Source organism: Eimeria mitis, genomic scaffold (genome assembly GCF_000499745.2).
Source record: "Eimeria mitis Houghton genomic scaffold, Emh_scaff189, whole genome shotgun sequence".
In the NCBI taxonomy this organism is placed as follows: domain Eukaryota; phylum Apicomplexa; class Conoidasida; order Eucoccidiorida; family Eimeriidae; genus Eimeria; species Eimeria mitis.
Window position 1 is genome coordinate 1 of NW_013570212.1, and position 12,351 is coordinate 12,351.

Sequence of the window (12,351 nt, forward strand, 5' to 3'; positions counted from 1 at the left end):
CGAGCTGCTTTCCGGCGAAAATGAGACGCTGCTGATCAGGAGGAATACCTTCCTTGTCCTGAATCTTTGCTTTCACGTTTTCAATGGTATCTGATGGCTCAACATCCAAGGTGATCGTCTTGCCAGTCAGAGTCTTCACGAAGATTTGCATGCCACCTCTCAGGCGAAGAACTAAATGAAGGGTAGATTCTTTCTGAATATTGTAGTCGGACAGCGTTCTACCATCTTCTAGCTGTTTTCCAGCGAAAATGAGACGCTGCTGATCAGGAGGAATACCTTCCTTGTCCTGAATCTTTGCTTTCACGTTTTCGATGGTATCTGATGGCTCAACATCCAGAGTGATGGTCTTGCCAGTCAGAGTCTTCACAAAGATTTGCATGCCACCTCTCAGGCGGAGTACCAGATGAAGGGTAGATTCTTTCTGAATGTTGTAGTCGGACAGTGTCCTGCCATCTTCCAGCTGCTTGCCGGCGAAAATGAGACGCTGCTGGTCAGGAGGGATACCCTCCTTGTCCTGAATCTTTGCTTTCACGTTCTCTATAGTATCTGATGGCTCAACATCCAGAGTGATGGTCTTGCCCGTGAGCGTCTTGACAAAGATCTGCATTGTTGCACCGGCAAGTAGAGTTTTGCGAATGGGAGTAGGCCACGAGAGTACAAGTGGAAAATATCGTGGCGGAGAGGATTTTGTGGACGTAGGCGATCGATCAGGAACAAAGTGATAAAAATGTGAGCTTCAGGGGGAGGCGAATGCTCCGTGCTGGATGTACACCCTACGTATAACGCTGAAGTGCGGCGCTGTCACAGAGTGTTCTGACGCCGCATGAATGCGACTTCACCGAAAAACTGAATTCACGTTGGAATATTTTTTGAACTACTTGCCAGATTAGTGCATGAACGCGCAGGCCAAAAGAAAGCAGGCTATTGAGCAGGTCGTGGGTCCTGTGGCGGTGGATGGCAACGCTCCGTGCGGCGCCCTCCCCTGCGCCTCCAAATGGAAGAGCGTAGCAGTGCGTGTCTAAAGTTAGACTCGTCCTGCTAGCAACACTAGTAAAATGAAACTTATATATAATCAGCACCCTTCTTGTGTTGAATTCAATATGCGAAGGACTTGTTTCTTGCCTTTCCACATGGCAGGCAGAGCCTCCACAGTGCGCCGCCTCTAGTTGGCCTCTTGATTCAAATCGGCCAAATCAACAACTAATCCATACCTTTTGCACTTCCATTATTCACTATTTTAAAGTATCTGCATCTGTTCCTTTCTTTAGACTGGCGCTTTAGGAATGCACTGCGCGTAGAATTTCTACGGGGGCCAGTTACGAAGCTGCAAGCCCCCACCGCAGTGTGTGATCACTGTAGCATTACCTGTGCGGAGTTGGTCTGCGTATTCCTAATTGCGTGCAAGCTGGCACTGAGGGCCAAGCAAGTTCTCAACTATCGTCTTTAATGCTAAGGCACGCAGGAATAGGGCTTAGTTGTAGCGTCGTTCGTGTAAAGTTGGTCGGTGTTTTCCTACTTGCGTGCGGGCCGGCAACTGGGGCCGAGTAAGTACTCATCAAACGTTTTAGTGTTAGTGCATGCAGCAATAGAGCATGGTTGCACATGCATCTGAGGCCGCGTTGCAGCGCGAGCTCACGTAAGGTACGCTGCAACTCTCGTTAGGCCGCCTCCTCACCCCCGGCCCGCTGCCCCTGGGTTGGCAGTGCCAGGATGCTTGAACAGGGGACAGGAGCCCAGCTGCTTACTGGAAACTGTTATCTTAAAATTGCTGACTGCATTGCACCTAGCACGTCTGCTCGGATAGCGCGCCATACTTGGTAGCACTGCATGTAGTTGTGGGCTGCTACGATGTGATCAATGTATGTGATTCCTTCGTGAGACGGATCATGTAGATAGGATACGAAGATTAGAAGAGGTTCACTGTATATGAATTAATTCGTGGCGGTCCGTTAGAGTGGATCGTTGTACAGCGCAGACCAGCGGGAACAACCTACGAAGGGGCGCAGAGAGTAGATAGACTGGCCGGCATCCCAGGGACGGGAGACCGACGCTCGGCAGCTGCGACGCATCCAGTGATCTATCAGGGGATGCGTCGAATCCGTAGATTATACGTTCCAGCCTCGCTTCGCAGATGAGTGTGGTTCAAAGTGCACGATCACGCTTTAACAGGTCACGCTGGAGTCAACACTCTAGAGGAGCGAGTTGCTGGGGCCTTTTGGTGGTCTAGGGTGAGCCCGTTAGACGAGGAATATGAACTCACTTGTCCTGAATGCAAGCACCAATGTAACCCAAATGCCGAACCAGGCCTCTTGCAGTGCCTTTTGATCCCTGAACTAACCTGGGCGGATATTGCAATAGATTTCATACTAGGTTTACCAACAGCTAGAGGAAGCGAAAGTATCTGAAGCGCGCAGGGAATGTAGCAGCGAAAAAGTTCCGCCGTTGAGTAGGTGCATTTACTATTCGTTTTCGAGTAAATGCGCTGGACTACATCATTGACCTCCATCAAACGTGGAGATGCTACCGTACTCTGAATGTCCGTTGTCTAAAACCGTCTAGAGATCCACCAACATTCTCTCGCGCTTTCCGCACAAAACAGCAGTAATGTCCTAACTATAACGAATAAAACGCAAGTATTACAACTTTAGAGAAAAAAAAACGAGAACGCTGTGGGAAAAGGCCAAGGGACAGACAGACACAGTGGGTTTCTGAGGAACAATACCGCAAGTCAATCTCCCAGGAATATTTGCAGGCCCTCTTTTCCTTGTTTGAGGCTGAGCCCTACAATTTGAGGCTTGCTGAGTAGTCCCACGGCAACTGTTGAGTTGTCCCGGGACTTCTCAGAGAATACGCACATATATCAGTCGGCGGAGAAGGCCCGTGGACTCACTAGCAGCAACCATACCGTTCTTCGGGCTGTCTCATTCCGTTCGCCCCTACTTGCTGCCAAAGCAGCAATAGCAGCGGCGGCGGCAGCAACGGCAGCTGGCCTTGCTGGCGTCCCGGCGCGCAGTATGCCGGACATTTCCAATTCCTGCGGTAGCAACAGGAATAGCAATAGCAACAGCGGCAGCCCGGTCGCCAGCGGCAACAGCCGAAACAGCTACCGTCTACTCGGGAGTCAGATGTAGCATTATCTGTAGGAAGTTTGCCTGAGTATTCGTACTTGGGTGCACGCTGGCAGTGACGGCCAAGACAGTGCTCACAAATCGTGTATAGTACTAATACATGTAGCAATAGGGTTTGGCTGTTCGTGCTCTCGCGTCTATAGGCCCTTGGGCCGCTGCCCCCCGGATGCCTTGCGGGCGTTAGCCGCTGTTTGCTGCGTTGCAGCGCACAACTGTCATCGGATACGACTGAAGACTCGCATTATAAGCAACAACAAACATAAGCAAGCTAGGCACATTCCCTAGCCATTTTAGCTTTGGGCTTTTGTGTTTGGATGTTTGGTCCCTCACGCGCCTTCCTTCTGACCCCTGTGGACCCATCCGTTGTTGGGCTGCAGGCGCACAGGAGAAAGAGAGACAAGGCATATGTCGCATGGCCTGGCTGAGCTTAGTACATGCATTTCTGCTCGTGTTCAGGTTGAGTAAGCGTTCGACTGCTGTCTATAGGGCGCGTTAGTTCATGCATCAGCATCGTGGTTGGGTTTGCTTGCTTGCGGAAAGCCACCAGCTCCAGGCCCTTCTACCCCTGTACCCAGAAACGTTTGGGACTAGTGAGGAGAACTCCGCCAAAAATTACCTGATTTGGGTGATCTCATGTACTGTGACTCAACTGCAGCTCACGACAGTCCTCCATTAAGATCGACGAGTTTCGTTCAACTATCCACTTGCCGCTTAGATCCGTTGTAGTTGCCTTCCATTACAACTACGATTTCACTTTTCTGTTTGTGTTGTTGTCCTGCTTTGTCGTCGTTTAGCATCCGTCCTGCAGCCGTTCTCGTTTCGCATTTGCAGGTTTTTGTTTTGCGTGCATTAGCTTGCCTGTGGGTTTTCGCGTTTTGGGGTTTTTTTCCCGGTATTAAACCCAATCATTTCGGGTTTTTTTGTCTCCTGCTGTTATTCAGTTTGGCAGTTTGACGAAATATCTCGGTGTTGCCTCCTGCCCCGGTAATCTCCTGGGCGAGTGCTGCAAGTTGAACAATGGATGCGCGGCGTTACCTTTGGTCGTTTCAGAAAATTATTGAGATAATTGTCATTATTATTAGCCATTTTATCTTTACCAAAATAATGGCATATCTATTTCAAAGGAACTGTTGAACTGTTGTCGTGTTTCCTTTCGGAGTGACCCCGTGAACGGCTGCGTGGTCTGGTCAAGAAGGACAGGCTCCCTCAGCCCCGTTCTCGGTCACCCTTTTATTTATTTTTGCAGATTTTATTTCAGAATTAAGCTCTAAGAAGAATATGTTGTTTCTCCCGCCTGTCACGGGAAACCAAATAAGGACCATGAGTTGTTAGCGAGACAGCAGCGTCTCCCTGGTCGTCTTGTGTTATGGGATTTTTGTTTCACTGTCCTTATTGATAAATTAGATAGATATTCTCCTTTATAAATTTCAAATTATTCTCTAACCAACCGGACAGACTCAGCAGAGGATACACGAACGGCGACCGCTACCGCCGGATTTCGTTTCCTGTCTCTTTAAGACAATCCTTTGCATCCCTTTGCGGCCTTCCCCAGCAGCTTATGCAACCCAGCTGCCCCTTTTCAGCTCTGACTCTGGCTATACAGACCAAATTCCTGTATGAATCACCTTCTCAGGCTCCATGGAGCATCGCTGTAGGCCGACGGGGCCTTAGGTAGCCCTCTGCGTTGGAGTGCTCCGCGCCAGCTGGCTGCAGCTTTCTTGTTGTTATTACAACGAACATCGGTTCAGCCCGAAACAGTGTTGTTTTATGTGCTGTTGTTGTAGTTATTCCAGCTACTGTCCTTGTCGTCCCTGTTGTTTTCGTCGTCGTTGCTGTTGCTTTACTCAGCTCAACACCACCGCAGTAACTGCCCTAGAAGGGAGCTTGCGCCAGTAAGCTACAGCCTTGAGTATGGAGAACGGCGCCGAATTCCTGATCCCCAAGCCTAAACCCTAAACCCTACACTCTAGACTCTAAACCCTAAACCCTAGTTCCTGATCGCGAAGCCCTTAACCGTACAGCCTGACTCCGCCCCGGCAAATGCAAGTCCCTACATCAAACGAAACGAAAGCAAGAACTGAATACAGACAAAAACACGAAAGCTGCTTCAAAAGAATCGCATATGGAGGCCCAGCAAACATCTACGCCTTGGGCAGGGAGGAAGGAGCCCGCGTCCTTCGTCACAGAGGCGCCAACTCCAGCTGATTGCCCACCTGCACCACAGCTGCTGCAGCGACAACCCATGCAGCAGCAGCAGCAGCAGCAGCAACCCCTGCAGCAGCAGCAGTTGCAGCAAGCGCACCTGCAGCAGCTCCAACAGCTTCAGCAAACGCAGCAGCAGCTCCTCCAGCAGCAGGTTTTGCAACAGCGGCAGCAGCGGCAGCACCAACAACAGTTGCTCCTGCCAGTGCCTGGTGCAGGGACAACAGCAGCAGCAGCAACGACGACAGCAGCGTTAGCAGCAGCAGCAGCTCATGGAGCTCCACAACCTCACCTCTTGCCTCCTTCAAGCCACTTGCGCGGCGCCTGCGATCTGCCGGGTTGCTATGGTGGGTCTTTAGGCTTCGGGGAGCCGGCAGCAGCAGGAGCAGCAGCAGCAGCAGCAGGAGGGGCACCAACAGCAGCAGAAGCAACGACAGCAACTCAGGCAGCAGCAGCAGCAGCAGCAGAGGGACCTGCAGCAGCAGCCCCATCAGGCCGCATGCTGCATCCTTATTTTAAGGATTCGCCACAGCTGAACAGCTTTACTCCTTTCCTATCGTCGCATACGGTGTGTCTTTCTTTTGTATTTTTTTGTATTATTTTGTCTCCTTTTATCTCATTCAGTTTAGTTTGTCTCCTTTTGTTTCCTTTTGTCTCCTTGTGTCTTCCCTTTTGTCTCTTTTTTTTTTNTTCAGTTTAGTTTGTCTCCTTTTGTTTCCTTTTGTCTCCTTGTGTCTTCCCTTTTGTCTCTTTTTTTTTTTCTCTGAATTTATAGGTTTCTTTCGTGGTGTGCCGATGCATGTATTTCTGCGATTGGCTCAGGAGAGTTCTGTTATTGCTGAGAGGCCTTACATTGGCGACGACGGTGCTCCTCCAGCAGTGGCAGCAGCAGCAGCAGCAGCAGCAGCAGCTGCAGCAGCAGGTGGCGGTGGTGGGTCCATTGCTGCAGGCTGCTGCAGCATACCGGGAGAAGGTGGGGGAGCTGCTGCGTTGCCTTTGGGGTCTTTAGGCCTCGGCACACACAAAGAAGCAGAAGAAGAGAAAGAGGACGCCGACTCAGAGCAAGAAGATGAACAGCCCCCATGCTGCTGCTTGTCTCCCCTGCTGCGTAGCTGGCTGCATGCATTCTTTCCTAACACTCCACCGTTTGTATGGTTTTTTCTTCAACTCTTCATTTGCTTTCTGCTGCTCCTCATGGGGCTAGAAAGAGTATCCACAGCAAAGTCAGAATTCTTCTTAGCCAGGGCACCACCAGCTTGGGTCCCTACAAGCAGAGAAGCAAAACCCCCCCTTGAAGTTGTAAGCATTGCTGCTGCTGCTCCCCCCTCTTCATGCTGCTGCATATCTTGCTGCTAATGCTGCTGCCCCCAATGCTGCTACACTCTGCTGCTAGTATTGCTGCTGCTGCTGCGACCAATGGTGCTGCTGCTGCTCCTTCAATTGCTGCAGCAAATGCTGCAGCTGGACTCGTCGCAGATGCAAGAAAAGAAGCAGTAGTTATAGCGCGTGCTGCGTACAGCTGTAGCAACAGAAAAAAACACGAACGGGAGCACTGCTGGCAACGGCACCTGCAGCAAATATGTTAGCAGCACTATAACAGCAGCAGAAGCCGCAGCANGAGCACTGCTGGCAACGGCACCTGCAGCAAATATGTTAGCAGCACTATAACAGCAGCAGAAGCCGCAGCAGCAGCAGCAGCAGCAGCAGCGGAACAAGCACCCAGCAACCAAATACAGAGCGCCGCATGTTCAGCCCTAAAGTCTAAGACACAGAGAATAAAGAGATGAACACATAAAACAATTGAATGCAGAGAAGAGACAAATGCAGAAAGGTATCTCCTCTGTTTCTTTCTGTCTGTCTGTACACCCTAAGGTCGGAGACATCAACAGCAACTCGCTGCTGCTAAACGGCGCTGCTGCCTTCTTTCGTGTTGTGCTGCTGAACGTTTGCTTCTTCCTCTGCTTCATGCTCGCCAGGTTTCCCCCACACCCTAGCCCCTAACTCCTAAACCCTAAACCCTAAACCCTAAACCCCTGTGAACGTAAAGCAGGCAGTTGGGCCCTCTAAACCCTAGTGTGTAGGGTTTAGGGTTTAGGGTTCGGGTTGTGCGTTGGTGTTTGTGCTGCAGAGTGGTGGTGATCCTGGGTTTGCTGCAGGCGGTGCAGCACGGCTTGCCGGCTGCAACTGCCTTTGCTGCTACTGTTGACCCCGAGATATTTTATGTACCCTGGAGCATTTTTGTTTATGTTTGGTGGCTGGGAAACGCAAAAGAGAGTCAGGCCAAATGCTGCATGCATACAGTGCACGCAGTGAATACGAAGAAGGGATTGAAGGCTGCAGTTCCTGCTGCTGCCGCAGCTTTTGCTGCTGCTGCTGCTGCACCTTTTGATGCTGCTGATGCAGTTGCTGCTGCTATTGCAGTTGCTGCTGCTGCTGCTGCTGCTGCTGATGAAAGTTGTTGATCTAGCTTGTGTGTTGCCTGCGGAGGACGCGCTGCATATGCAGTTGATTTTGACTGCTGCAGCAGCTTTTGCTGCCGGCTGTGCCACTGCTCTTCCCGTGCTGCTGCTGCTGCTGCTGCTGCTGCTGTTGCTGCTGTTGCTGTTGCTGCTGTTGCTGTTGCTGCTGCCGTTGCAGCCCTCGCATTGCGTTTGCGTGTGTTGTGTGTACAGGCCACTATATGATATATTTGAAGACAACAGAGGAGGCTCCTGAGCCGTTGATGTATTTTGGTTTGTTTGGTTCTTCTTTGTTGTTTACGCGGAGTTTATTTCGTGTTATTCAAGTAACAAACATGGTGCTGATGGTGCTAGCTGTACGTCGACTGCTGCTGGCGGTGATGGTTTTCTGCTTTGAGTTGGGGTTTCTTATGAGTATGAACGCCCAGGTTGTTCACTACCTCCGCCGCTCTTCTGCTGTTCGCAAGCTGAACGCAAAGTGGATCGCTGCACTGTGCGTTTTCTTTAGCTTTCTTTTTTCTTTTGACGGCGTTTGTTTGTCTAAGTTTTCTTTTTTTTTTTGTTTTTTGTTTGTTTGTTTCTTTATCCTTTTGGCTGCGTTTGTTTGTTTAATTCTTCTTTTTTGTTTGTTTCTTTGTTTGTTTGTTTTTTTTAACTCTGCTTGTTTGTTTAACTTTGGTTGTTTTGCATTTGGTTTCTCGTTGTTTCCTCCCTAGGATTCTGGTTTCGGTGCTTTTCTTGTTTTTGTTTGCCACTTGTTTGTTTACATCAGCATTTGTTTGCTTTTTACTTTTAGGTTTTCTTTCTTTTATGCTGTTTTCTGTTGCAGCTCCACCAGACAAACAAAAGAGACAGATAACGGCCCCATGTACACAAGCATCCCTTCCACCGACAGCAGCACCAAAGCGCTAAAGCAGCAGCACAAGCAGCAGCAGCAGCAGCAGCAGCAGCAGAAGCAGCAGCCGCAGCAAGGGCAGCAGCAGCAGCAGCAGCTAACAGAAAGCTGTGCCGTGTCAGTGGACTCTTTTGAGCCGGAAGCAACAGCTTGTCTCTCTCCCGGGGAGCTGCAGCTGCAGCAGCAGCTGCTGCAGCAGGAGCAGCAAGACAGGCGCTGCTGCCCTCGTAGTTGGTGCCGGGGGATAAAAGAAAAGTAAGGAAAAAGTTATTCAACAAAGATCTCTGCAAGCATGAGCAGCAACGCATAAGGCAAATCGAAGATAGAAACAAATACAAACAAACACAACACGAAAAGAGAGCAAAAGCAAGCGAAACCAACAAAAATATAAACTTCACAGTCAAGCCGAAGAAGAGAAAGCAAATAAACAGGGGCAGCAACAACACCCCACAGACATCTCCCCCTTAAAACCCAACCAGTTTTCTGCAGCACCAGAACAAAACAGGAGCAAGCGGAGCATTAGCAGCAACAGCCGTAGCAGCAGCTGCAACACACCAGCATATGCATCACCAGAAACAGAACCACGCAAATCAGCACAGCATCAACCACTGCACCAGCATCAGAAGCAGCAGCGGGCTGCTGCCGTAGATGCATAGAGACTTAGGGTTTAGGGTTTGTGGTGTGTGTGTGTGTGTGTGTGTGTGTGTGTGTGTATTGGCTTGTGCTGTTTAGTTTGGGTTTTCTTTTGAAGGCGTTTGTTGGGGGTCTGAAGATGTTTGCTGCTGCTACGGGGCAGCGTCGGCTGCTGCTGCGGGGGTTTGGGTTCGAGAAGGGGGGCTCCTCAACGTGGGGGGGAGAAGAGACACAGAACAGAGGCAACCCGTTGCTGTTTCCTTTTGCTGTTAATGCCTTTGCAAATAAAGCGGAAAGACTGCAAGAAAGAATGCTGCAGGGGACCGGTACGCCAGCTGTACATACACCACAGACCAAGCAACACTCACACATGCTTGCTGCTGAACTGCTGCTGTGGATGCTGCGGGTCAGCTCCGAAGACTGGCGCTTCCGTTGCTGCTGCTGCTAATCCTGCTGATGCTCCTGCTGATGCCCCTGCTGCTGCTGCTGTAGTACTGTTGCTGCTGCTGCTGCTGTAGTACTGTTGCTGCTGCTGCTGCTGTAGTACTGTTGCTGCTGCTGCTGCTGAACAGTTGTAGGGGCGAGCGTCTTAATCGCAGCAATACGCGCGGGGGAACGGAGCGCGTTTCCTATGCATCTAGTTTTGTGTGTTTGTTATATTTATTTATTTATTTATTTATTTNTATTTATTTATTTATTTATTTATTTGTTTGTTTTTTTTGTTTGTTTGTGCGTAGTGCTGCCGGAGCCGCTGCGCCCGAAGAACATTGAAAGCAGCAAAACCTCTCAAGTACGAAATTGGTTGAACGTTCATTTTTGTTTATATTCTCCCCCGATGATATTCTTGCCGGGCAGACGCATCGAACTAAACAACAAAGATCTCGCGGCAAACGCTGCAGCTCTCCTCTTTGCTGCCATTGTCCATGCGGGGGACCCTCGGGGGGCCCCCTCAGACACCTGCAAAGGGGGCCCCTCAGGGGGCCCCAACCAGGCACCCACAGGGAGCCCGAAAGGGGGCCCCGATGGGGGCCCCATAGATAGCCTCAAAGGGGATCGAGGTGCAGAATCAGAGAAACAGAAGGCAATGGATGGGGATGACAAAGACCAGAAAGGGTTGAGCAGCAGCAACTGTACAGAAAAAAGAAAAGAAAAAGATGAAGCAGAAGAGCAGCAGAAAGAAGATTTCTCTGAAGCACTTGAACACTCGAACAAACTCAACAAGAATTCAGATGGGATGCTGCAGGGACGCACAGAGAGGCTGCAAGAGACCCAGTCTCTGGAGCAGCAGCAGCAACTGCAGCAGCAACATAAGCAACAGAAGCAGCAGCAGCCGCTGCAGCCACTGCAGCAAACACAGCAAGACGAGCAGCCAGAGCAGGAAAAAGACAGAAATTCTTCTCCGTCCTGCTGCGACGACCCATGCAGCAGCAGCAGCAACAACCAGCGGAGCAACAGCAACAGCAGCAGCAGCAGCAGCAGCAGAAGCAGCAGAAGCAAGCAGCAAGGCAGAGGGCTGCCAGCTAGACGGCATTTGCCGCTGCTAAGACGTGCTGCAGCAGCAAGAGTGCAGCAGAGAGAAGCAAAACAAACGAGCAACAGAGACGAACAGCACGGCAAGGATACTCCTACTGAGAGCCCCAGCAAACGAGGCGAGCCAGAGATAAGCAGAGAGACAGAGACAGAAACAAACAAAAGAGAGAGAGATGAGACGAAACAAGAGAACACGACAAACTCCGAAGCAGAAGACACCAGCAGCAACAGTCCCCTCACCAAGGGTTCTGTATTAACGCAGCAGCAGCGGCAGCAGCAGCAGCGAAAGCAGCAGCAGCAGCAGCAACAGCAGCTGAGCCACCCTCAGTCTGAGAGCGCTTCGCCCGGGTGTATGTGGGGCGGCAGCAGCTCAGAGGAGACGGCAGCCCCCTTCTCTTCTGCTCCCCCGCAAGAAGGGGAGCTGATCGATCCCGACCCCGACATCGATCCCGATCCCAGTGCGGGGGGAAATGCAAACAACAAAGAAGAAAAGAAATGTTCAGGTAAAGGGAAAAGCTCTGGGGGCGGCAGTGGGGGAGGTGTCGATACACCCCAGACAGAAGATCCTTATCTAAGCAGAGAAATACTGGAACGCTTTCTTAAGCCTGATGAAGCAGAAGAATTCATGAAGCATGCGGACTTAGCTGGTAAAAAATATGCACACTAATATATATATATATATATATATATATATATATATATATATATATATATATATATATATATATATATATATACAGTACACATACATGCATGCATGCATGCGTGCATACATACGTGTAATGTATGCATCTGGATTGTACGGATGCATGCATTAATACTATAAACAAATGCATGCATGCGGGTGTATAGATAGCAGCCTAAGCCTGCTTAGAGGGGATGAGTAAATACATTTGTTACGCATGCATGGGTCTGTATGTGTGCGTGCATAGATAGCTGCACTGCTGCGTATCTCTGCATACATGCTTTCATATGCATGGATAAATGCATGCATGCATGCATGCATGCATGCATGCATGCATGCATGCATGCATGCGTGCGTGCAGCTCCATGCCCAGTTTAGTGCAACGGGGAGATGAACAGCGGGACAACAGAAAAAAAGATAATGAAAAGCTTTTGTTTGTATCCGCCTTTTTTGTTTTTATTTTTGTCCTTTTATTCGTATTGTTTTTGTTTTTTCTATTCGCTTGCTTTTGTTATGGTTGGCTTTATTCGTGTTGGTATTGCTGTAGCTATTGTTGTGCTTCTATTGATGCTTCTAGCTTTGGTGTTTAGGGTTTAGGGTTTAGGGTTTAGGGTTTTAGGTATTGCCACTGCGCTCGTTGGTTTTATGGTCGATGTATATCCGGAATTCTAAAACCCAACCCCAAACCCTAAACCCTAAACCCTAAACCCTAAACCGCGCTATGCTTCGTGTGTTTCTCTGTTGCTGTTTCGGTGTGTATGTGTGTGTGTGTGTGTGTGTGTGTGTGTGTGTGTGTGTGTGTGTGTGTGTGTGTGTGTG

General features: G+C 49.8%; 2 protein-coding genes across 2 annotated transcripts; one reads left to right on the plus strand and one right to left on the minus strand.

Moving 5' to 3' along the window:
• Positions 1 to 98: 98 nt before the first annotated feature.
• Positions 99 to 607, minus strand: EMH_0002550 (polyubiquitin, putative; the record flags this gene model as incomplete). Its single annotated transcript, XM_013496055.1, has 2 exons — positions 99 to 193; positions 277 to 607. 2 exons carry the CDS (start codon positions 605 to 607, stop codon positions 99 to 101), a joined length of 426 nt encoding a protein of 141 aa, XP_013351509.1.
• A 4,643-nt stretch (positions 608 to 5,250) lies between these two features.
• On the plus strand, positions 5,251 to 11,514 carry EMH_0002560 (uncharacterized protein; the record flags this gene model as incomplete). The annotated part of the gene is made up of 8 exons (XM_013496056.1): positions 5,251 to 5,898; positions 6,153 to 6,303; positions 6,575 to 6,629; positions 7,459 to 7,604; positions 8,003 to 8,282; positions 8,619 to 8,939; positions 9,417 to 9,643; positions 10,055 to 11,514. 8 exons carry the CDS (start codon positions 5,251 to 5,253, stop codon positions 11,512 to 11,514), a joined length of 3,288 nt encoding a protein of 1,095 aa, XP_013351510.1.
• Positions 11,515 to 12,351: the final 837 nt, after the last annotated feature.